The 25,912-nt window shown below is 34.4% G+C and overlaps 1 protein-coding gene across 3 annotated transcripts in view; it reads right to left on the minus strand.

Moving 5' to 3' along the window:
- The window catches only part of LKRSDH (lysine ketoglutarate reductase/saccharopine dehydrogenase), a 97,181-nt gene that overhangs the window by 11,310 nt on the left and 59,959 nt on the right, over positions 1–25,912 (minus strand). For 2 of the 3 annotated variants that reach the window (XM_071594192.1, XM_071594191.1), the window contains exons 10-19: positions 24,208–24,278; positions 15,329–15,456; positions 14,221–14,461; positions 12,018–12,267; positions 11,198–11,346; positions 10,028–10,142; positions 8,778–8,985; positions 6,986–7,012; positions 5,050–5,226; positions 1,344–1,485 (exon numbers count right to left, since the gene is read on the minus strand). In XM_071594192.1, the coding sequence (XP_071450293.1) occupies positions 1,370–1,485; positions 5,050–5,226; positions 6,986–7,012; positions 8,778–8,985; positions 10,028–10,142; positions 11,198–11,346; positions 12,018–12,267; positions 14,221–14,461; positions 15,329–15,456; positions 24,208–24,278 (1,482 nt within the window). In that variant the 3' untranslated portion in view covers positions 1,344–1,369. The remainder of the gene's footprint in view (positions 1–1,343; positions 1,486–5,049; positions 5,227–6,985; positions 7,013–8,777; positions 8,986–10,027; positions 10,143–11,197; positions 11,347–12,017; positions 12,268–14,220; positions 14,462–15,328; positions 15,457–24,207; positions 24,279–25,912) is intronic. The other variant, XM_071594193.1, reaches the window with a different exon arrangement.

Below are 25,912 nucleotides of genomic sequence, written 5' to 3' on the forward strand. Positions count from 1 at the left end.
ATATATGCATTACTTCATTTAATAGGTTTCTGGCCTTTGATAGTGTTACCATGACTCTAATGGAAGCATCTTTAGGTCAGAAGCTAAGTCCTTCATTCTCTTCTTGCAATGCTATACATAAAGTCAAATTGCCATCTTTTTATAATACATTAAATATACATCATTTATCAATAAAGGGATAAGGTAAATCGATGTGACTTAATGTAAACAGTCACAGCTGATTGGTTTGCAGATTGTATTTTTCATGCACATATCTGACACCAATAGCCTAGTAGTATATCAAAAGGTTGAAATACCCGTCCAAACAGGATTAATTGGAAGTGCAAATAAAAATTAATAAAGTAAATATATTTTATATTAACCAAACGTTATGAAATTTTAAATATACATCATATAATTACAATTACTGTATAGTTCACATCAAATCTGAGTTAATTACTTTCAATTCTGAAGTCCCTCTCCACTTTAACACTCATAAATACAGACAAAAATCAAATGGGTTATAAAGATTATAAAATTTTCCTTCCCAGTGCTTAAATGATTTTGATCCAGGATTGAGATTCACCCAAGAAATTTAAGTAGTTAACTCTTTTGGATATTTGAATTTGAACTAGTGTACAAGCAATTTGATTTAATGCAAAAATATTCTTTGACAGTGACTACCTAAAACTGCCATAACTTCTTCATTCTGTCCATCCACTCTGTATGAATATACTTCAATACTAAAGAAGTGAAAAATATGCAATTTTTAATCAAGAAAAGGAAAAAAGAATATCAAACAATTTATGAACCCTATAACAATTATTAACATGTTTTAGCATAAACAATAAGATTATAACTATTATTACCTCCATTGCATGATAAATGTTATCAGTACAGTTTTCATTCAAGTAAAGCAATTTAAACTTGCAAGTTAATTTTATCTCAAAAAACAATATGGCATATGTCTTCACATTATATTTGAATCTATAAATCTTGAAGCAATAACAGCTTTGTTTGTCTGCTCTGTCTAAATAGAAAACATCCATTATCATGACAAAACACATGACCACATATTTAATTCATTATTTTCCAGCCTGTTAGTTTCTTTAAAGTAACACACATTGTCTGAAGTTCAGTAGTCATTTACCTTGAATAATACTTTTCATGGACATGGCAGTCCTTGCTATTTGATGATGCTAATGCAGATCATCAAACAGAACTACACTTTCACAAAATAAGACTCCACTGAACACAATCTTCATTCACCAAATGGGTTGGTTATTCATAACGGTAGCACATTATGCATTGACAATGTTATATTACACATTTACACAGCTAAATCTAAAACAAAAGAATCTCACCGTGAAAGCCACGGGCATAGCTGTCTTCATTTGAAATGTGATTTCTCCATTGACTCAATACCTTCAGCTTTGAGTCGATTCAACATGGGTCTGTAAATGTCAGGAGTGAATGGTAAAACCATTCCTTTTGTCTGGATTTCTCCTGAAAGAAACAAAAGACATTCATTGAATGTTGCTGAAAATGTAGGACACATCATGCAGCAATGCGAAAATTTCAGAGACATATTTGTTTAATTACTGTCCTCTCCTTGCGGGTTGACAATCACTAGATCAAGTACAGTATATTGCATTAATGCAGTATTTAACCCTCTTAGTGCGGCGGGCCGATATATCGGCTTTCGTATCCCTGGCGAAAAGTGCGGCGGGCCGATATATCTGCTCTTGTGTAGGCTATTGTTTAAATTGTTGTAACTCATGGTTTTTTCTTTAATAATTTATGGTTTTTGTGCTACCGATAGGTTAAATTCCATAGAATTATGTAATTAATTTTTTAATTTTTTATTATCAATTTTAAATGCTTTTCAAAAAGTATAATTCTTACTATAATTTTTCGTTCAGTTTTGTACATGTCGGGAAGCTCAGCCTAATTGTTTGCTCGTTTTTTTTCTCAGTGGTCTTCCCACTATGAAAAGCCACTGAAAGGCTACTAATCTGTTTTCATCTGTAATCTCTTGAATGTGTTGTGGTGTCGTGGTGTTGATATATAGCTGCTTATTCAGACTTTGTTGAGAGGATGGAAATGAGAGCACTGCTTTGTAATCATTTTGGTTTCTCTTGCCGTCCATCCTATCTAATCAATTGCGCCCTGTGTAATGGATTACATTGTCAGTAGTTCTCTGTGAGTTATAACTTGGTTTTTTTCTGCCTTTAGATTGTAAGCACATTGCCGCAGTCTCAAGGAAAGGGGAAAAGTCCCAATTTGACGCAGTGATATCAGCCTTTTCAACAAAATCGAACTATGCAGAGGCTGACAAAAAAATTTGCAATTCACTGGTTTTTCTTTATTTATTTATAACATTTTCTACATGTCTTTTTGATTCTTTATTACATTTAAATATCGTAGTTTTATTGAAAAATGTTTTTAAAAAAATATTAGTTTTGTGTCTAAAAATCGAAATATTATTGCTAAAAAAATATTCTTCAAATTTATGATACTGTAATAATTACATTTATTTTTCAGATGATGTAAATGTATTACATCATTATTAACTACAATATTTTAAAATAAAAAAACTGCACATGGATATCTAAACAAATAACTTCATAATGTTTTTTTTCCTAAGGTGATACATTTTCTTAAATTACCCTTCACACTTCTCACTAGTACCCCAGGAATCCCCGCCGCACTAAGAGGGTTAATATTATGGTGATTCATGTGTATGAGTTGTTCCACATGTACCACTCAAGGTCATCACATGGAATTAATTTAAAATTTTTTAATTTCAAGAACTTTGATGGAAAAAGTTTTCTTTAATAATTTGATTCCGTCTAAATAATAATAATGCACTTACTACCTTGATCAAAAATTTCCCGGAATTTATTCAGAAAATTAAAAATACAAGTTTATTCATCTAAATCTATATTGTCCCCTTCAAAGTAATCCCCATCGACTGCAACACACTTATGCCAGCGCTTGATCCAATCCTCGAAACATTTTTTATATTCGGTTTTCGGTATGTCCATCAGTGCTTCCTGCGATTTTTCCATTACTTCCTCTCGGCTGCTAAAACGCGTTCCCCGTAATGGTTTTTTAACTCGATTGAACAGAAAGAAGTCACAGGGAGCCAAATCAGGTGAATTCGGTGGCTGTTGGATGGTATTTGTTGCATTTTTCGTCAAAAAATTACGAATAATGATAGCACTGCGCGACGGTGCGTTATCATGGTGCAAAATCCACGAGTTTTCTGCCCACATTTCTGGTCTCTTTCGGCGAATTGCTTCACGCAAACGTCTCATAACGCCCAAATAATACTCTTTGTTTACTGTCTGGCCTTCTGGCAAAAATTCATGATGCACTACACCGTTGTAATCCATGAAAACCGTCAGCATTGCCTTCTTTTTTGACTGAAAACGACGTGGTTTTTTTGGTCTCGGCTCATTTGGTGAACGCCATTCACTTGCCTGATGTCTGGATTGCGTGTCGTACTCATAAACCCACGTCTCGTCTCCAGTAATGATCCTTTTGATGAATGTGGGATCGGATTCAGCCTCTCAAATCATGTCTTTTGCGACGTCAACACGGTCTCTTTTTTGCATGAAATTGAGGTCTTTTGGCACCAACTTTGCTGCTACACGACGGAAACCCAAATCATTAACCACAATGTCTTGGGCGGATCCATAGGCAATGTTCAAGTCCTCCGCTATTTCTCTGATGGTTAATTTGCGGTTATTGACCAACATTTCTTTTACTTTATCAATTTTTTCACCGACTTTCGATGTCGATGGTCTGCCCCTGCGTTCATCATCTTCGATTGACTCACGACCACTTCTGAACCGCTCGTGCCACTGGTAAACGACCGTTTTTTTTAGAGAATCGTTGCCGAAACACTTTTCCAACATTTCCAACGTCCGTGCGCCACTAAATCCGTTTTTTACGCAAAATTTAATACAAGTTCGTTGTTGCAAATTTAAATCCATTTCTGCAATTGTAAAAAATCGCCAACACACACAGAGATAGATGTACTCTTGGCTACGTAACTTTTGCAAATGTCAAGTTATGACACTAAGATTTAAAGGGAATATCAACAACAGATGTACCAATTTAACAAAAAAAACAGAACTCAAATCGGAACGATGGGAGCGCCACACGGTGATTATTCCGGGAACTTTTTGATCAAGGTAGTATTTGTCCAGGATTTGGTGCATATTCACACATTCACAAATATAGGACACGTCAGGTATAAACTTCACAATTCTAGAAAAAGACAATATATATACACATTTGTTTCATATTTGATTTCATGGGGATGCTTATTGAATAACCTTAAGCCCATTGCTTTGGACCCATGAGCAGCATTGATTAGGTTTTGCCACCAACCATTGACAAATGGCTGGTGGCAAAACCTAATCAACGGTCTTGAAATAAGCATTTTTATAGGATTACTCAATTAATAGATTCTTGTCATTGTTTTCTTAAGAGTTTTTAAGAGAGCTTATATTTCTTTTACATTGTGATTTATCTTTTGGCAGAAACTGCTACAATAGACAACTTAGGTATTGCAAATTCTTCCATATTAAATGAAATAATTTATTATTGTCTCCTTGGTCATATTTAATCAACATATTTCCCCATCTTGCAATGTGCTTGACAAAAAGCATGTTTTTCCAAAAAAATTGGTTAACAAAATCTTATTACATCATGTCCGTGAGGTTTCAATAAAAAATGCATATTGCTATTAACCTGAGAACAATGTATAAAAATAATGTAAAGAAGCAGTTTCCTCTTTAGTCAAATCATCAAATGGCAAACTATTCAAACATTTTGCGTATGAGTCAATTATTTTCAAGCATTATTTTGCAGTCAGTCAGATTGTCTAATATTTTGTATCTACAACAACAATCAGACTAAAATAAATGAATTTATCATTCCATTTGACCATTGCACCTCTGCAAAAAGAGACTTCTGATTACTGAAAATTTAATCACAGCATGAATCTAAATATGCTATGTTAATTTTGTAACGTGATCATTGTCATTCAGGTCTTACCGTCAAGAATCATCTTAGCAGCTATGGCAGCTGGGTATCCCACAGTCTTAGCCATTGCAGAATAACCATTAGGATCCCCATAAGCAACCAAACTGATGCCTCTGTTCTCACGGCGACCATCTGGCCAACTGATTCCCAGGTTATGACGAAGAATCACTAGATCTCTCTCTCCTTGTTCTGAAAAAAATGTCCATTCCTCTAAGGCAATCACCAATGGCAAGTCAAAGTTATTTTTAATTAAAACAAATAACCCTAAATACAAATGTTTAGTACTTCTCCTCTAAAAATTAAATCAAATAAGGCTGTGGAAGTATACAACATTCCTGCGGAACTACTTGAGGGTTTAGGAAAATGACGGAGGAAGTATCTTTATAGACTAATTCGTAGAATTCACGAGAAAGGAATCTGGCTAGAAGATAGTTCCTATTCCAAAAATGGTAGAGGCTACATCATGTGAGGATGACAGAAAAAAAAGTTTAATTTCACATGAACCTTAAGTTGTTCTCAGGAACATCAACAAAAGGATGGAGAGCAGGGTACTCATAAATGATTACTTGGGAGATGATCAGTTTGGGTTCAGGAAGGGGAGAGGCATGAGTGATGCCATTGCGGTAATGAGGGCACCAATAGAGAAGAATATAGAATACAATCAAGATGTATTTGCCAATTCCGTAGATTTTGAAAAGATGCCTGATAGGGTAAATTAGAAAAAACTAATGAATATATCGGAGAAATTAGAAGTAGATCTAGGGATAGGTGACTTATCCACTACCTTTACATGTATAAGACTGCTCAGGTGCGAGTTGGAGGCGGAGAGTCCGGATGGGTAATATTAGGAAAAGAAGGAAGATGACTGGGGTGTCCGTTATCATGTACTGTTCAATGCATGTGTGGGGGAAATGACTAATAAAGCAAGGGAAGAAGTGGATATAAGAATGAAAGTCGGCAGGGAATTCGTAAAATCAGTTAGGATTGCTGATGACCACACTCTAGTTTGTCAGTCAGCCAAGGGGTTGCAAACATTGCTGAATGAAGAGAAAATTCAGTGCGATGGATATGAGATGAGAATAAATATAAATAAAACATAGGTTATGTGATTTTCCAGAAAGAAAAAACCTAAGGTTAACATTAAAATAGATTAAAATAGGAAGGCAAAAACTAGAGCAGGTGGAACAGTTTACATTTCTCAGAAGTGTTTCGCACCAAATTGGTCAAAGTAGTAGGGACGTAAGGAGAAGAATAGCATTAGGCAAAGAACCTTTCACAAGGAGGAGAAAAGTGATGATGGGGACATTGAGCAAGGATGTTAAGAAAAGGCTCATAAAATCTTTGATATGAAGCATAGTTATGTACAGCACAGAAACATGATCACTGAAGTAGGATTATAGGCATGGATTGCAAGCTATTGAAATAAGCATGTGGAGAAGGATGGAGAAGGTCAAGTGGACAGAAAGGAAAATGAATGAGGTGGTTGAGTAGCTTCAGGCATGATGAGGTGGAAGTCGAACATAATAAATAACTGATTGTAGCACTTTTCCACTTGATTAAATTTTTTTATTTAACCTGATGATGATGTAATACATCGAAACCCAGTCGTAAAATAAAAAAATTTATTAAGTGGAAAAGTGCTACGATCAGTTATTCAAAATGAGGTGGTGCTGTGTACGGTGGGGGAGGAGAGGGAATAGCTGGGAGAAATCCTAAGGGCACAGAAAAAATGGAGACAAGATATTAATTTTGTTAGTGGTGTCCATCCAAAACCTACCTTAACCAGTAGATCACCTATAATACTACCTCTGAGACAGTATGAGTTGAAAGTGGAGAATAGTTTAAATTTACAGCTTTCTATTATTAATTATTACACTAGACCACATTTCATATGCTTTGTATTTTGAATCTAGTTTTTAATCCTTTTCCGAATATTATATTTAATTACCTAGTTTGTGTCCCTGGTGAAAGTAACCTGAGGAGGAAATGTGTGAGGATGCATTTAGAAAGTGAGCAGGAAATGTACAGAAATGTGAAACACTTTGCATGCACATCTTAAGGAGGCCATTATATGAAGGAGATGAACAGATTTATTCATTACTAGATTTCACTGAATACTGCCTTTATTTCTTTATTTCTGAGTTTTTCTTTTACCTCTCAGGTAGTGTTGCCCTAAAGCTATTTGTAACCCTATGCAAAAGACCGTTGAGGTAACAAGATTTTTCGTTAATAAAAAATGTAGTCCTTTCGTCATGAATTGTTTCATAAAATTTGGCATAGTTCCTATTGACTTCTATAGACATTTTATTGAATGGCTGAAAGAAATTTAGAGATGCTATTGCACAACATGTTTGGGCAATGTGAGAAAAATACCAGCAAATATTGCAACATAACATAAATGGACATAAATTAATTTAATTGAATGAGAACTGCCTTAAAAACCTCTTTGATTAATTGTTTGAGATCTGTCATATTAATTACTTCTATCAAGATGTTTATATTTTCTAATGTGTTGAAAAAATTGGACCTAAATTGCATTAAGAGCATTAAAACATTAGGCGTATCAGGAAACAGTTGAAATGTATTGTCACCTCATGATTCGGATCATTGTCACTTTGGGCATTAGTCAAATCATTATTTTAAAATTGCGGTTTATTTTTTACTGTTAACCGAATTGTATCAAGAATGAAAGTGACTGTTGTGAAACATAAATGGAGATATCTTATATCTGTACCTAGTGCACTTAACTCAGTGTATATTTTTCTCATACTGCCATTGATCTTGTTTTCTGGTGTGTATTGGACCATTTCGTTTACGTTGTCTGTCAAAGATGAGGTCCAATGGACCTTGAATAATCAATTACCAATAAATAATTGCATTCACTTAAAATTCTGGGATAAATCATTATTTATTTAAGTCTATTTAAGTTGCATGAACTGTAAAGTAATACTATACATTTTCATGAAAGCATTGCCAATGTCGAAGAAAGTACACATGCAATCTTCCTGAAGGGGTACAGGCATGATGCATGGGACTTAACGTGGACTGTTAGGAAATCTTTTTTGATTATTGAAATAGGAATGTTATACTGTGAGCTAAATGAAGAGGAGATGCACATAGTGTAGAAGAGAAAGCTTAAGGTGCTCAAAATAAATTCATACATCTAGTTTAGGAGTGCTTCAGCGAAACAGCTCATCCTTCAAATTTTGCCAATGGATCTTAGCTACCTATGAAAATAGACCAATTCACCTGGGCCATTTCAATGAAATCATGTGAAGATCAAATGGCAAAAACTGCATTATGCCGCGATCACTATTTTTTCAATGGAAAACAGATCACTCAATCTTAACCATACTTGAAATGACTACTTATATTTCATTATTAGTACTGTTGATCATATGTTAAGGCATTCATCCTTGCCACTTTTAGGCCAAATACTTTGTGGCTGAAAATATTTTCTTTTGAGACAAGGAGTTTAAAACAAGACCTGGGATGGCCATTCCATTAAGTTAATATGATTTGTAGATAAAAAGATGAAAAGACACCGCCCCAGGTACAAGTCATTTTTTGGTATTCGAAAACATTAATTGTTCCCATACATTTCTATATTAAGCAATTTAACTGTAGCATTAAATAGAGTATATTTTGATTCTTTCTTTTCAATGGTAAATAGAGCTACTTTCTTCTGTAAAAACAAGCATGCATGTTCAATCTAATGTTCAAAGATCAATAATACTTACCAAGCACAAGTTTCTTGGATAGAAAATGTGAAAGAGTGTCGAGAGGAGTTGACAATTTGAGCACAGGGTCATCCTTCAATAGGCCAAGCTCCTCCAATCCTAAAACTCGAGACTTCACCTTGCCAACTCTGTCATAGATTTTCTGCTTCAGGTTCTCATAGAAGATATTACTATCACCTTCCCCCAGCAAAATACACACAAATTGTCTCTGTGAGAAGAGAGAAGAATCAAATTTTCAGAAAATTCCTTATCACAACAGATCCAGCCTTGTTAGGCTCAGTTTATTTTGACTAAAATATTTTAAAGAAAAATTTCATTTTAACGCAACTTCAATGAAAGTATCAATTTAGTATAGCAATTGTGGGTTTGCTCATAGGAAAACAGTTAACTCTTTTCACATAGAGTAAGGGAATTTTATCAGTGTAGGGGAATACAGCATAGGGGAGTTGTACAAATGAGTATGTCATACAACAAATACAATGGATATTGCTCAAGGTAGAGTTTACTATCCTATGATTTAAGAAAGTGACTCTGTGATAGATAGGCCTATTTACTTCTCCCACAGTGGCCATTTCATTTCAAAAATGATTCAATACGGCAAAGCCTACTATGCATGGTGAGAGAGGAGGGTAAATTGTTGGGGAGAAATCTAAAGGAGGTAGGAAAGGTGAAGGAGGAGCATTTATTCATTTATTTAGTCATCATTAATCCAAAAACAGCCATTTTTTGGCCTTTAAATCAGATTAAAATGCTCAGATCAGCTTTAAATTAGGGATAAAATTTTGAAGATTGTGATAGTGGGGAGAACCTTAGGCAAGTGAGGAAGAGGGAGAAAAAGAATAAATAAGTTGAACAAAAATAAGGGAGGTAGAGTTGTACCCAGTAGAATTGAAGCTAGCTGTTATAAGCAGATAAAACGCTAGTAATAGAAATGCAAAGAAATTTATTATCGAGCATCCTCAGATTGAGTGCATAATATTATTCCTCCATGATACTACTGGATCAGCAATTGGAGGAGAAGGAAACCATTCTTTGAAATAGAAACCCAGCTATTTCAGAATTGCTGAATTCACATTTTTAAATCATTCCCATCAGCATCAAATTTTCTCAGTCACTTACACCTGGTAGGGCAAGCAAACTTGAGAAACCATTTATAGTTAGTTATGGAGTGGTGCTTGGAATGGTTTTTTCTAGAAGTAGTGGGTGGCAAATTGTGCAGAGAAGAGAGCATAGATAAACAGTTCCTTTACCCAAGTGATATCTGGTCCCTTTGGGTGTAGTGCTGGATGGGATGTTGGATCCAAGAGTCCAAGACTTATTATTCCTTTGATAGTATCAGAAAATCCTTGGAAACGGATGGTTCCCCTAGGAGAGAAATAATTATTACAAATCAGGATAAAGGAACAATTAAAACTGGCATAAATTCCACAATGTAAGAGGTTTGTTTCAAAAGTAAGAGCCAGGCAGTAGTGAATTGAAAATCTATTAGTGGTTCCGAATGCATATATACATATAACCTTATTTTTCTATGCAGTCAACATTACATTCCTAACACTTTGGATATTGCAACACTAGCCTCTTCAAACCCTCCACATACAGTTCTGCAATCTGGGATTTTAGTCAGCACTGGGGCTTTCAACTCTTCCTTTTCCTCAAATAATTGGAGCACAAGCCAATCCTTGATATGCACCTCTTCTATATGAAACCAGGGCTTCATCACAAGAGATTGAATGGGAAAAACATTTGTCTCCCCAGAAGTTAAAATGATGAAAAAGCATGGGCAGATATTCTCTGGTCTTTGTGAGCATTGGTCAGCAATGTCAGCAGCCACTGTGCACATAGTTTACGTTATCCTAGGGTGCTAGTCTCGATTTTAAATGATGCTGCCAGTGAAGCATCTGGAAAGTTAAGTAAACATAAAGTGACAATTTTCTCACACTTTTGCATTCACAAGCTCAACATTTAGAACAGTCACTAAGTCTGCCATTCCCAATGAACATTTGAACAAACATCTTCAAACACACAGCACCATTACCTCAATTTGTTAACAGTATTAAGTTCTCTTGCATTTAGAAAAGTAATTGCAAATAAAACTTCGCAACTGGTGGGATCAGTTATTATTGCACTGATTTTAACACACAAAGGCAAACAACGATTAACTAATGGGAATATGGTGGTTATATGTCAAGATGGACAGTTGAACATAATTTGCTTGAGTGAAGTAATCATTGTTGCCAATTACTATTTATAATCAAACAGCCCTTAGTTTTGAATAGCTCCTTATACATCATTAATTATGCATGTGATAAAAATTGATTATTCGAAAATGAATGATAATTGAATTATCACAAAGAGAATACATTCACTATAGCACCTCTGAGATTTTGCTTTTCTATTCATTAATCACTCTAAAGTCTTACCTTAGCACTGTCTTGGCCTCAGGGATTCTATATAGTTCAGTATAGGCAGTGCTGTCTCTGTTGGGAAATCCCTCAAGGTTAAATCCTGGCAGGAAGTCAAGGGGTACAGCAGAGTCCATCAGGCTACCACCTTGTTCCACTTCAATTATCTGTAGATTTGAGAGAAGTAAGTATATTACATTATCATCCACCTAAATAAAAATCAGTTTACTGCATATTGCCAATAATATCAAAATATACTTGCAAATATTTTTTTAAACCAACATGAAACATTTATTATGTATCTTAAAATAAATAAGCAATGTAATGGAGTAAATATTTCATTGATTTATCATCAAAATAAAGTATCTTCAATAAAAAACTTTACAAATGAAATCTTGACTTTTTCTTACAGCATCCCACCTTCTGCACAGTGTTTAAAAAATTATGCTTTCTTTTCCCAGCAGGTCACGGGATGGTCAAGATAAAAGAAGCACATGTAAACAGTTAAGTAGATACATTCTCCTGCCAGTGAAAACATGACAGCATTCATTTTGCTGGGAGACTTTCAAATTTCGGTAGTACATCAAATGCAATGTAAAAAACTTTATATCTTGTAAGCTTCCACTTAAAACTTGAAAGTTCCAAAAGGTTAGAAAACCTCAATTCATCATATTCAAATAAAGATAGTGGTATTTCATATCATCAAATTGATACGAGCCGATATAAAAATATCACATCATTCCAAACTTTTCAACTCAAATGCAGTAATTAGACTTTTGACAATGGACTTATGGTCAATCATACTTATGTAACCTCTATAAAGGATAATGTTTCTCACCTGCCCATTTTTCTTGTACTTGGCAGCTCCAAGAGTGTTCAGGAGAACGCCCCTAGGACTCCAAGAAAACTTGTAACGAAGAGGGTTGTCTGAAAATTCAGGGGCTGGAAGTCCGCCGCAGTATGAAACAAATGACTCCACCTTACCACCCCCCTGGTGAATCTCATCAAGGCATTCCAATGCCAAAAGATGGTCAATGCCTGGGTCAAGGCCGACTTCATTGACTATGGTCACTCCGGCATCCATGGCACTAAGAAAAAGATCAATCAGTTGCCTTGAAAATATCAATGAAATTACTGTGTGTTCACCTAAGATCTATACAGGGATCCATCTTTATCATTAATGCATGCTTTAATTTTTTGCACAATTAAACAAAAGAGAGCTCTAGGAGTATATCCTGCCAAGTGTTGAAGAACCATAGAACAATGAGAATTTTGTAGAGCAAAATTTTTATCATGAAGAAAGATGGGGTAGGGTAGTTTTTTCCATCTTCAATGCATGGAAACCGACCAAAACACATAATAAAAAGAGAAAATATGCATAATTAGAAATAAAATATATTTAATAACGAGTATGAGAGAATAATATTGCCTTTAGCAAGTAAAATAATAACTTTTTAACGAGCCATATCACATACTAAATCTTGAACAATGGACCAAATATTAGGAAAATACACAAAAAAATGGCTCGTAATTTTGAGAGATTGATCCAAGGTCTTTGAGGAGAGAGAATAAGTATAAATTGGACACAAAAGTTTCACTCTGAGGTGGGCATGAAGCAGTTTGAAGAAAATTAGACTGAAGAAGAAGGAAACCAAAAAGCACTATAATTGGCCAGAGAAGGGATTGCGAGGTAGCTATAGGTCAAAGACAGTAATAATGAGAGAAAGTAATAAAGTGGTGGGGAGAGAATGTGCCTTTTTGACAGCTAATAGGAATATAATTGTTACAGAGAGGGGAAGAATAGTGTTGGGAAGAAATATTTAATGGATGCAGTATTACGAGAGCTGTCCAGGAAGTAACTTTCGTTTGCATGTAGTGTGCGAAGCAGTGGGGGGAGCCAAATGTTTGCTGCATTGACCCACACCCTAGGGCAGCACGCCACAAGCTGCAGTGTTTGGAAGGCCACACTGCTTGTTGTTTGTTTACAGTAGCAAGTCAAAATGAACAATACAATAGGAAATCCTGCCAAATGTGAAATCTGTTTGGTGATAAGGTTTTTACTAGCAAAAGACTTCAAAGTTGGCGACATTCATAATGAAATTTGTGCTATGCATGGACTTATTGATGAGTGACAGTGTTGTGTGCCAGTGATGTTGTTCGTTTAAGAGTGAGTGGACAAATGTCCATGATGATGACAGAAGTGGCTGCCAATTTGTAGTGAACAATGAACTGCTCCAGAAAACTGATGAAATGTTTGTAAAAGCTGGCATTTTGCAATATCAAAGTTCTTTATAAAGTCTTCCACAGATATCTAGGAGTCAGTTGCATGGAATCCAGACTAAAACATTAGGCTACCACAAGTTTTGTGCTTGTCTTGACGAGGAACTCCAAGATGTCATCATCGGTTGGCTGTGAACTCATGTGGCAAAATTTTATGCTGAGGGAATTCCTAAACTATTTCAGAGATATGGTAAATGCTTAGATCTGTTTAGCAAGTGTGTGGAAAAAATAGTAGAGATAAGCAGTTTTGAGATGTAAATAATAAATTTTCTGTATATATTCCAGTTTTTTTTTATAGCCTCACAGAGTTTATTGTCTGGACAGCCCTCGTACTTTAAAAATCCAAGCACACTTGGGACTGTTCAGGATTCTTTCAAAACTTAACTTTATTTAGCAGATAACCTATAATACCTATAATGAACAAAATGCCTATAACAAACAATATAACTGCTTTAAACTAAAATTTCCAAAAGGCTTTAGGTAGTGACCAGCCCACTAAGAATAATGTGGGAGGAGAAAGCTTTCATTATGCTGCCATTCAGTGACTAGCAGGCACTTGAGCTGGGTGAGCTTCATGCCACAGTAAAGGTCAGACGGCATGCTTGCCAATTAATGCCTAAATAAAAAAGGTTACCTCACCTCAATTCCAGGCATACTGGTGACTGCCTAGAGGATACGGAAAATGGCTATCTATATAAGCAATAGATTGGAAAATCAAAATCTTAAAATTAGATAGATGGTAAAGGTATGTTATTTCTTACGCTTGATTCAGTTCTTGCATCTCCTTTGAGCAGTAACTAGCAGTCACCATGTTCTTGGAATGAGCTATGCAAGCAGTAGCAATGGATGGATGCAGAGGGTAAGGTAACAAAGATATCACAAGGTCAGCCTCTTTCACCATTTCTTCTACATGTTCAGGGCGACCAACAACATCCACAAGAACGGGCTCAACACCAGGAAATTTTGTAGCTAATACATCAGCCTCATCCTTCAGGGCTGATGCTGCAACATAAAAATGAAATCAGTAACATGATACATTAAGAGTTGTGTTTGTACATTATTCAATACCCCAAATTTCAATCCATCATTATTACACATTTTCTAACTGAATAAATACTATTCCCTATTGATTGTACTTCTTTGTGTTAAACCATTCATTCCCTTCCCTCCCAATAACACAATATGTACCATACTGTTCTGTACAAAATATTCAAGTGTGGCTGTGATTTTGTCAAAAATAATAGGGTATGTAGCACAGATTAACACACCACGTAACTTATACAGATAACTTTAATCATTGGGCAATAAATGATTATTTGTACAAACACACACATGTAGGGCCACAATCTTAAGCTTAAATGTAATTTGATTATGAGAAACCACGACAATAATCATACAATTTAAACTGGTTTAATTAAAGAAAACTTTGAACTGAAATTGTCTTATTAAATGAAGAATACAATGTATCTTTCCAACATGGAATGGAATGTATGGAAAGGTACATTGTATTCTTCATTTAATTAACATGAATTTACACAAAGTTGAACCGGGAACAATTGAATATTTGACATTGTCTTCATTGAAGATTGTATCATGATAGTATACATTAATAATAACCTGTGAATAATGCAAAAATTCAAAGTTGGCAACATTAGCAAGTTGTTATTCAACATTGGAAAGTGCTATTATTCTTAAACTTTACTAAAAATAAGCATATTGGACTTACATAAGTTACCAAGAATAATATATTAATTTTATAACCCTAGCACTTCGGGAATTCAAGTAAGATCATAGCATATGACAACAGTATCATCTTCTTCCCATTACCGTGGTAATGATTACATGAACCCATTTAAAGGGCTCACTTACCAACTGTAAGAGCAATATTTTTATCTCTGTTTAGGTATTCCACCACAGGTGCACTGACAAAACCAGCTCCCAGAATGAGTACTTTTTTAGAAGCAGCTTGCCTTGCCAACATGGCTGTCTGTGTTCTCCTGCAAAATAGCAATGGAATATCTTTAAAAGCTTATAGCAACTGTTCACAGGCATGAATTTATTTAAAATTACTTGAAGATAAGACCTGATATGAAATATTCAATGGCAAAATCACAAGAAACAAGGAAAAGATTTGTGCTCTCATTCATTTCTATGTTATATTCAAATATTAAAAACAAGCTATTCACAGACTGTGTATTACAAACCCATACCCAGGTGCAAAATTATTTGAAGTGGAGTTTTTAAAAATATTAAAGAATGAAATCAAAAAGAATAACAATAGGAATCCTAAATTACTATTATTACTAAAATCTAAATTTAATTTCATCTAAATTCTCATTCTTATTCTTCCTGGATATCCACAAATATCCCATGATCCAGCCTTCTATTCTTTCACTTCCTAAACAATCTGTAGTATCTTCCAGGTCATACTGTTCGGTTGCAGTTTTCTTTCCCTAATTCATAGTCAAATGGATGTTTTAACTTATTTTCTATATTTTTTCAACTTCTTGGCATATCAAAGTAAAAGGAGTTATCATATGAAATAAATGCACATACCCAAAAAATCAACTAAAAAATGGCACAAATGTACTCAATCTAAATTATGTTAAATTCCGTCCAAAGTTCAAGTACCATAAACAAATCAACTACATGAAACATCAGTCTGATATAGTTACCAACTATTGAGATTACCACCCAATGTTAATTTATTTTCAATGTGTGCCTAAATGTTCCTGTGTAATTGGTTATTTAGATTGAAACCACTCCGATGGATTGTGTGTTGTCCTCTGAAGACCATTGAACAGACTACCTTATGTATTTACTCCCTTTGGGATAAAGAGTTGAAGTTTCACAGTTCACCATTTAGATTCAAAAGCCTTCTGCTAATATTCAGCAATTTTCTGTTGAATTTTTACAGTTTTTTCAACAATAAATACTCGTCATTTTTATTAGTAAAGCCAACATTTTTTTGATAAAGAATTCAACAGTAAATTCTTAAGATTTTTTGCAATTAAATCACAAGTTTTTAAAAAATATTTCAACAGACCCAATGTATTGTTAAACTTGCAACAGTTTTTTCACAAGTTGCAGTGATTTGTTAAAATAGCTCTATCTTTGTAACAAGATTTTTGAGTAGTTTCCATGTAGGTACATCCGATAGTAAGCAGAGCCTTAACTTTCCCTAATATCCCTGAGAAACAAAATAAAACTCTCTGAAATGGGTGGCCCTATCAGGAGCAATTATCATTGCTCTTGCCAGCACGGCACTTGGGGTAATTGGAATGCACAAGCCCTTCCACTGCATCAAGGTTGTAGCCCGTGGGAGGGATATATTTCTTCTATATTATTATATACACGCTATACACAGAATTTTCAACCTTATAATATTCTGCAATGTTATATAGCAGAAGAGTGAGCAATTATTCTAATGGATTTTGTTGTAGAATAAAGCCAGATTTTATATCATTTGTATAACCCCAAATTTTCAGGCCATAATTATAATTCATATTACAGAAAGCAAAGTAAAGTAAATAGGCCATTTGTGCTTTGCAGGAATTAAGATGCTAAGTTTTCTGAATAGAAATAGCACCTTTGATGAACTTCTGCTGATATTATTGATATATAACTCCAGCACAGCTTAGATTCAAAATGGAATCCCAATAATTTACCAGGTAATCTCCTTTAAGTATGTTTCTTTGGGTGCACGTTAGAGCTTACATTTTCTCTAAATTTAGTTTGAAACAGTTTACCTTAAACCACTCAGGAGTTAAAATTAAGGCTGCAACAACCATATTTAAATTATACATAATAATAATTCTATCAGTTTGTTGATATACATTTAACATTATCTCATATTTATTCTGATGCAGCTGTCACTGATACACTAGCTCCCTTCACACAACCCCTTTTGTGTTCCTCTTTGTGTGTTACCCCAAAATTCTTATTAGATAATCAGTGTGTCTGGAAAATATGAATTCTATCCATGTTCTACATAAAACGATTAGGTTAAATAGACAAGGCAGTCATCCTGGACAGTTTGACTGGGCCAAGATGTTTAAAACCTTCCTCCTCTTTACACTTAATCTCTAACTTTAGCAATCCTCAATAAACATGGAGGTAAGGTTTTATAGGTTAGGGAGCTTTGTTTAGAGAGAAATCTCTGAAATAATTTGTTTTTGTTTGTATAGTTCTTGATTTAATTCATGGATAAATATAATGATAATGTTCACAAATTTATTTGGTAAATATTTTCTCTATTAGATTTAACTATGTCATGCAGTTACTTATTCATGTGATTAGCCCCAAGTTTGTCTCCATATTTTTTCAATATTACCTTTACTTTAGCTAGAAACTCTTAGGTATAAGTCATCTCATTTCTCACTAGCAATAGGCCTGAGATCTCACAAGCCTTAACTCTTTTAAGTGTTTAATCTTCCTCTCCATTTAATTTCTATTAATATTTGATAAAATTTTCACCACTCATTACTCTTTTCTAACAGTTTAGAATGCCGCAAACAATTTTGCCCTTAGCCTCCTCTCTATGCCACTGCCTTACATCAAGTGGCTGAAAATGTCATTCTTAGAACATGGCCTAGTTAACACCACACACAAAGAATTTTATTCAGACCATCAGTCTGGTGGCTGTCAAAATGTTGAGAATTGAAAGAATCAAAAGATGCATTAGCTCCTCAGGTTATCATGTTCAAATAAGCTCCAACCACTCATTCAGCAGTTCACCCGTTATCCAGCCTTTTTGCTTCATGCACAATATCACATTTCTTGTTTGTATGCTAAGTCTCTTCTGCTTCAATTCTGCACTATGTGAAATTTTTGGCTGTTGACTTCAGTATCTAAAATCATCACTGCCCTCTACTTCGCTTTTTAACATCTAGCTGTTCATATTTCTATTTATTTGTTACTTCTCTGCATTGTAATTTACACTCCTGTCAAAGTGTTTTTGGGGATTTGGGGCCCCTAAGTGACCATGCAGAAATTCCTTCTTACACTTCAATTTGATAAATGCTATGCTTTTGTCCTCTTTGCATCAACATATTAATTTTTCCCCTCACAACAATAATATTTCATTTCTCAATTCTTCGTTTCCAGGCACAGTGTCATCTTTAAAGATGCCACTTATGTTCCAGAGTGGCAGCTGTACCCATGACATGGAGCATGTATTTCATATGCATATCATTGAGTACAATGCACTTGTTAACAACTTATTACTCATGCTTCAATTCAAAGAAAACCATGAGATCAAAACACCACTTTTTCTTCATAGCCCAAAGGTCTATTTATGAAATTGATGGGTAATGTCAAAAGGGAAATTAAGTTTTTACAAACAAATTGATCAATAGCATACTCAATTTGACCTCTGTTAAATTAATATATTTCTTTTGATTTCACCAGCCTTAGTTTATAACTCTGTCATGAGCTTAACAAATAATTGCTCTTTTGGATATCCACCACAAAATTTCTGCAAGCTCTTCTAACTCATGATATTGCCCATTTTTTGGCCCTCCCAAGAGTTTTCCTGTTTTATAGGGAAAGCAAACAGATGATCTTGTCTCTGCCAACATTCGATATCAGAATCCTTCACTTCAAGGTGCTGTTATTAAAGAGCATTTAATAAATTCCTTCTTAAATTCTGCAATTTGGTTTGTCATATATTCCAAGTGGAATCTCTGGATTTAACTAAAATTCACAATATCAAACAATACTTTTTTATTATTATTACAAAGTAACCTGTAAGCCACTGCCAGGTGTTTGACGGAGGGTTATTACATACCATAATGCTCCACCACCCAAGAGACAGACCCACAGTAACCCATAATCCTTCCCTACATCTCAGTGCTTAGTCACTATTTGACAATTGTTAGTGTTTCAAGCATTTTATTATGAATGGTGTAGTTGCAGATGAGTTTCATGAAGTTTAGCAGTGTCACTACTTTTCTCCCACTCATGTGTTCAAGTTATGTCCTCAAAAGCATTTGAAGAATGTCTCAGTATATGAAGCTCATATCTAATGATGTAGCACAATGAATTTCAAAGTAACAACAAACTTGTCACTATGAAACTATGCACAGTAACCCACATACACTGGCATTCATCATTTATGCCATGAACCACTCAATTTACAGTCAAAACAGAATGTTATGGTCTTTAAATACACTATGAAATGAGTGAATTAGATGAGATTAAATGAAAAGCTAATGATTTTGGAAGAAATTCAGTAGTACATAGAGTAAAAAGTTGAATTTTTGTTTTATACAGCAAAATGACAATGTATAAAACTGTATTCATTCCAAATTATATACGAGGGTCATCCGGAAAGTAGTACCCGTTCGTGCCGCATGAAGTGCTGACGACGCGAGTAGCCGCTGGACGAGGTCAGATAGCTTCAGTGGCTTGTCTGCCTTCTCTGAGCCAAGTTGCGTGACGCTAGCATTGCCTGTGTTGTTTCTGTGATTGTTTACAATGTTTAAAAAAATTGAAAACGCCGCCAGTTGTGAAGTGAGGGCAGTGATTAAATTCCTCAATGCAAGAAACGTTCGCCCATGTGATATTCATCGCCAATTAAAGGAGGTGTATGGAGACAATGTAATGGACGAGTCGTCTGTTCGGCGGTGGTGTCGCAACTTCAACATGGGGAGGGGGAACACACACGACGATGAGCGTTCGGGGAGACCGTCTGTCATTACAGACCAACTGGTGAGCTCAGTTGACGAATTCGTGAGGAACGATCGGCGCGTCACAATTGATGACATCTGTGAGCATTTTCCCAATGTTTCTCGAACAATTGTTCATGAAATTGTTAAACACCATCTGCATTATGCAAAAATTTGTGCAAGATGGGTCCCTCGCGTATCTCAATGAGCTGGCGGCGAAGGACTATGCAGCAGGAATACAGAAACTTGTCACACGTTATGACAAATGCCTTAATTTGCTTGGAGATTATGTTGAGAAGTAGTTTAAAGTATCCTCTTTCAAATAAAATTTTTTATGTTTGTTAATATTTACTTTTGTGTCTTTATTTCACGAACGGGTACTACTTTCCGGATGACCCTCTTATTTATATATTTATATATATATATATATATGGAATATATTTAAATATACATATGGAATTTATATATATATATATATGGAATAATATGTATATATTTAAAGGTAATCCACCGGTTAAGGTAGGTTTTGGATGGAAGGAAAACTTGGGTATTTCACAACCATGAATTTTGGCTGAATGTGGATGATTTGGGGGTACTTAAAGGGTGTTTTCAGTAAAAATAGGAGAGGCAAGGCTATAACGGAGGGAGTAAGGAAAAAATGGTAGGCATGACAAGTACAGAATCTGGAGAGAGATTGACAAGCATGCAGAGAAATTATCAATATAATTATTTTGTATTTATCTTTCTCTTACATCTCAATATTCACACTATAATGCATATATGTAAGCATAGTACGCATAGTAATTAAATACGAGGCTCAGACAATTTAAATTAACATTTTTTTACAAACTTCACATGTCATAACACGTGAGACCAGGCACACTTGAGTTAGCAATAGAGGATCCCTTTCCCAAGAAGAAATCTGTGCACAAATCATTAACACATCCATCTTAGGGACTTGGGATCTCCCTTCCAATGCAACTCTATTACATTGGACTGCGATACTTTGGTGTTGTCTTTAGCATTGACTTTCTAGTGACTAGCATTTGAAATAAAAAAGTGCCCCATTGTATGAATTAGCATTTTCAAAGCAACACAGTTACACATAAATCTCCTAACATCACCTGATAATCACCAAACACTTAATGAGCACAGCTCGTGACTAATGTTGAGCAATGGGGTTATTAATTAATTTGTATAATTAATTAATTTGTTTGTTATTAATTAATTTGTATAATTAATTAATATTATTTACAGAGGCAATAACTTTTATTATTTTTTCTATTTATATGGGTAATAATTTTTTATCAAATACAATATCATTTATAGTATCAGAATCTTTTCGAATAAATAATGACCCTTTATCATATTAATTTATAAATATCACACTCCTCCATTGATAAAAATACGTATTTAAACCAGTTATCTATACAATAAATAAACCTTGTAAATATCTCCTTTTATTTAGAAACTAATAAACAGTCACTTTTTGGTTCTTCGGGGTGCAACATTTTTACAGTAGGATTTTTCTTGTTGACTTTAATTACATATCTAATAATTCACCTACGCATAATGTCTCAGGAAATTTAGTTATAAAAGTAGGTCACAGCGTACTGAGGGAAGTATATAATCTTCTATCTCTGGATAAATAGGCTGTCAATAATTCATAAGGAAAAATATAAAAAGAAATAATACTCTGTAGATTAATTTTTCATTTTTCATATCTCCTTTATCTCAATACACTTTTCCCAGGGTTTTTCCAACTTCTTCCAGCCATCCAAAAAGTAGAATTTTGGAAGGTCCTCAATATAAGCTTCTGTGTTGGCGATGACCTCTTTCAACGTGAATCGTTATCTGCAGATCCATTTTTTCAAGTTAAGAAATATACTCACAGGGGGCCAAATTCCATAATTGTCCCCATCAAAACTGTACAGATGTACACCCGTGCATTGTCTTGATTTGAGAGAATTTTTTTCTTTGCCAAATGAGGACATTTTTTTCTTGATTTCTTCACTCAACAGGTGCAATAATGACACACAATAGTCTCCATTTATCGCTTGTCCTTTGCAGGTAATCAATGTAGTTGTTTCCATGTGCTTGCCAAAATACTCTGGCCATTACCTTGTCAACCAATGTTACCATCTTTGCCTTATTTTGGATCCAGATCGCCATTAGAAATCCACTGTTTCATCTGTTCTGTTGCCTCTTGAGTGTAGTAGTGCATCCATGTTTTTTCCACAATTATGTATTGATACAGAAACTCATCAGAATTGCAATGGAAAAGCATCAAACCAGCCTCTGAATCGACCACATGATCAAGTTTATTCACCACTGAGAGCAAATGCAGGTAACACATCTTGCCAAGTTTTTTTCACATACAATTTTTCATGCAAAATTGAAAACACTAGGTACCTAGTGATATATGCCTCCAGCATTAGCTATTTCATGAACTTTGATTCGTCGATCACGCAAAACCATATTGTGGATTTCATCAATCATTTACAAGGAAGTCACTTCCGCTGAACATCCCGAATGATGTTCATCATTTGCGGATGAATGGCCAGGTTTCAACTCGTTGGAAACTGGAGCAGATGTGCCATGAACTTCATCCAACTTTGCTTCGATTTCTTTATGTTTTAAGCCTTTTAAATAGAAATGTTTAACCACTGCATGACTCATTTCTTTCCATTTCTCTAAATAAACAAAAGTTTGTCTCTTCAATCTAAATTAAACCACATGATGGAAATAGCTGAAACTGGCACAGCAGTCTATTGAGACCTAAGGATTACTAAAAGCAAACCTTTTCTGATACTGTGAACATTATCGTTTGGATTTTAAAAGGAATTATTCGACAACCCATGCATCAATTATAAGCATAACATTGAATTTTGAAAGGTAGTTAGTTATGATGTAAAAAATGTCCATCAATAATTGGTTTTTTTACAGTGCATCTGCTCATCCAAATCAAATCAATACGAAAAATGAGAATAAATGGAGAATGTGCACCAGTACACAAACATTTATTATCTCAATATTAATATATCACATTTATATAATCAGTTCAATATAATTAAATCTTAAGCTTTTATTCAATCAATCAAGCAATTGCAATCACTGTTTGGAGAACTGCAGTATCTTTGTATCTAGGCAAGACATATGGGTATATGCTAAACCATATTAATATAAAAACAAAAATAATATTTCTACAAAAAGCTTAACTATTTAAGAAGAATGACAGATGCATACATAATTGACTATTTTGGACAAAAATGGCAAGAGAAATCCTTATCAAAGATCTAGGGAGCTGATTTGCATTGACACAAGATGAAATTAAAAAGATAAATTGTGATTAGAACTCTTAAATAAAGACAAAAGAAACTTACAAACAATAGTAATACGGCAAAGGTCTTTAAAATTATAGCATCACAAACCACTTCAAACCATCAAGTCATATAACAAATCAAATCATCATCAAGCCACCATAAATCAAACCATTTGAGTAAAATCTGAAATGTAACTTAGGCTAACTAATAACAATTATTGCTTAATCGGAATGTTTTACATGCATATAATCAACATTTTGGCAACATCATAAATATTCATTACTTTTACATATGAACAGAGACCTCAAGAGGTAGTTAATCAATCCAGAGCATGCGCATGCACAAGAATCTTCCTGCTTACCCTAAAATAACATTGTAGAGAGCCAAAACATTGTTTCATGGCCAGCAAAACCACAGACCAACAAAGGTTGAGTATCTGTCATTATCCCGAAGAAACTGCTTCTCTGTTAGAGTCAAGGTTATATCCAAAAATGTATCTTTGATTTTTCAAAAGAAAAATCATGTTCCTTTACAGAAAAGGCTTGTGCATTGAAATTTTTTCAAATGAATGTTTCATTAATAAACTATTACTTCAGGGTTTACTTCATGGAAGCTTATAATATCCATTGAAAAAGAAGAATAATCACACAGGATCTTAATGAGGTACAATAACTATCATAATTCTCTGGAATAGCACAATTTTTCTTCCTTTGCAATGAAATTTTTACGACCAAATAAAGATCCAAAGCAGCCTTACCGATTAGCCATCCTTAACTCTTGAATGTATTCAAAATTTGGAGTCAGTTTTCCATTGCTAGTAATGATTGCCTGTAATTGAAGTAGTCAGGATATTAACTCATGCTGACAGAAAACAAATTTAAGTAGATAATAAAGGTACCTATTAATAAATGCTCATTTGAATCTCAACTATCAATTCAAAAAATTTGTCTTATAAAAATCAAAAGCATAGGTAGCACAGACACCAGATCATTTCTATTCAATGATGCAAACAAAACTTGTCTGGTTGAGATGACCTTTATCATATGTGCCCTATGTTAAAAATTAATTAATTCACCTTGGAGATTTCATCATTGGGTGAAAATGCATTTTTGCACAATAGCAATTGTCACTGTGACAGGCTTATTGGCAAAAAATCATGCCTTAGTTAAGATAAGATAAGATAAAAATGTCAATTGCTTTAAGGATTGAAGTCCATATATCAAATATATAAGACAATGAAATGTGTGAGGAACTCAGACTAACACAGAACATAAAGAGATAATAGTATTGCTATTAAAATATGATTAGTTATCGCGTAAAAATAGTAATGAAATTTCTCTTTCAGGTAGTTTTATAGCAGTCCACTGAACATGTTCATGACTTCCACAGATATAAGCTCATCAATTAATGCATTTAAAAACAGTAAGCACCAGCCATCTTATTTTTAGCTGTTTTTATATTTGTACACTATTTTTTCTTATTCAATGAAATACTAATTTTAATTTGATGCAAAAAAATTAGTCTCTCATATCATTTACTAGCTAAATGTACATGGTAACTTTTCCCCTTACCAATTTGGTACTTGCAATTAACCTAAAATTAAGATCTGCTCATTAACTTTATTCAAATATATTAAACTAAAAAGTTAGGGCACCATTGCAACTTGGTGGTCGTGGACAAAGAGAGGTATGCTGGTAAGAAATGCAACTATGGAAGAGGTAAGTAGGTAGGTACTGAGCATATTTCAGTTCACATTGGCATAAAAGTTGCTCTTAAAGTGCATGCTGCTCTGGAGGCAAGCAAATACTGAATAGTAGTTCATCAAGGTATGTCACGCATCAAAGAGACTTCACTGACTCAAAAGACAACATATAGGAAAGCTTGACAGATCATCATTCAAATAACTTCAAGACTTTTATTTAGACAATTCTGAAAGTGGCAAAAGATCTTTGGTAAATTTTTCACAGCATATTCAAAGAAATGTGTCCTCTTGGGAATGATATTGTAAAAGGATATGGTGAATGTTGAGAAGGACAAAAAGTAGTGGAGATAAAGCAGTGTAATAATAAGAGAGTACTGCAGTAAGCAGCTAGCATGCAGAGTCAAATTAATACCTCCAATGTACTTGAGTTTCTGGATAAAAGGATAGCACTTCATTAGCAATTAACACCTTCTCAAAATCTGTACTTGGGATTTGTGTGTAACCTGCAAAATCAGGACGATTGGTTTAGCGTCAAGAAAGAAAATTGAAGCCACTCTTAAAGGGTAAGATAGGAGTTATAGGAAGCAGAAGAGACAAATATCTCTGAACAAAGTCTTGGCATTGAGAAGGACTAAGCAGGCATCAGACAACTTAAGAAAACAGAATGTATGCCAATTAGATCACCGTTCACTATTTGTGCAAAAGCAGGCCATATGACAAGTATTTCAGGTGTGCCAAATATTCTTAGCAGCCAAAGAAT

Source organism: Hetaerina americana, unplaced genomic scaffold (assembly GCF_022747635.1).
Source record: "Hetaerina americana unplaced genomic scaffold, ioHetAmer1.1.p SCAF_6, whole genome shotgun sequence".
Classification (NCBI taxonomy): domain Eukaryota; kingdom Metazoa; phylum Arthropoda; class Insecta; order Odonata; family Calopterygidae; genus Hetaerina; species Hetaerina americana.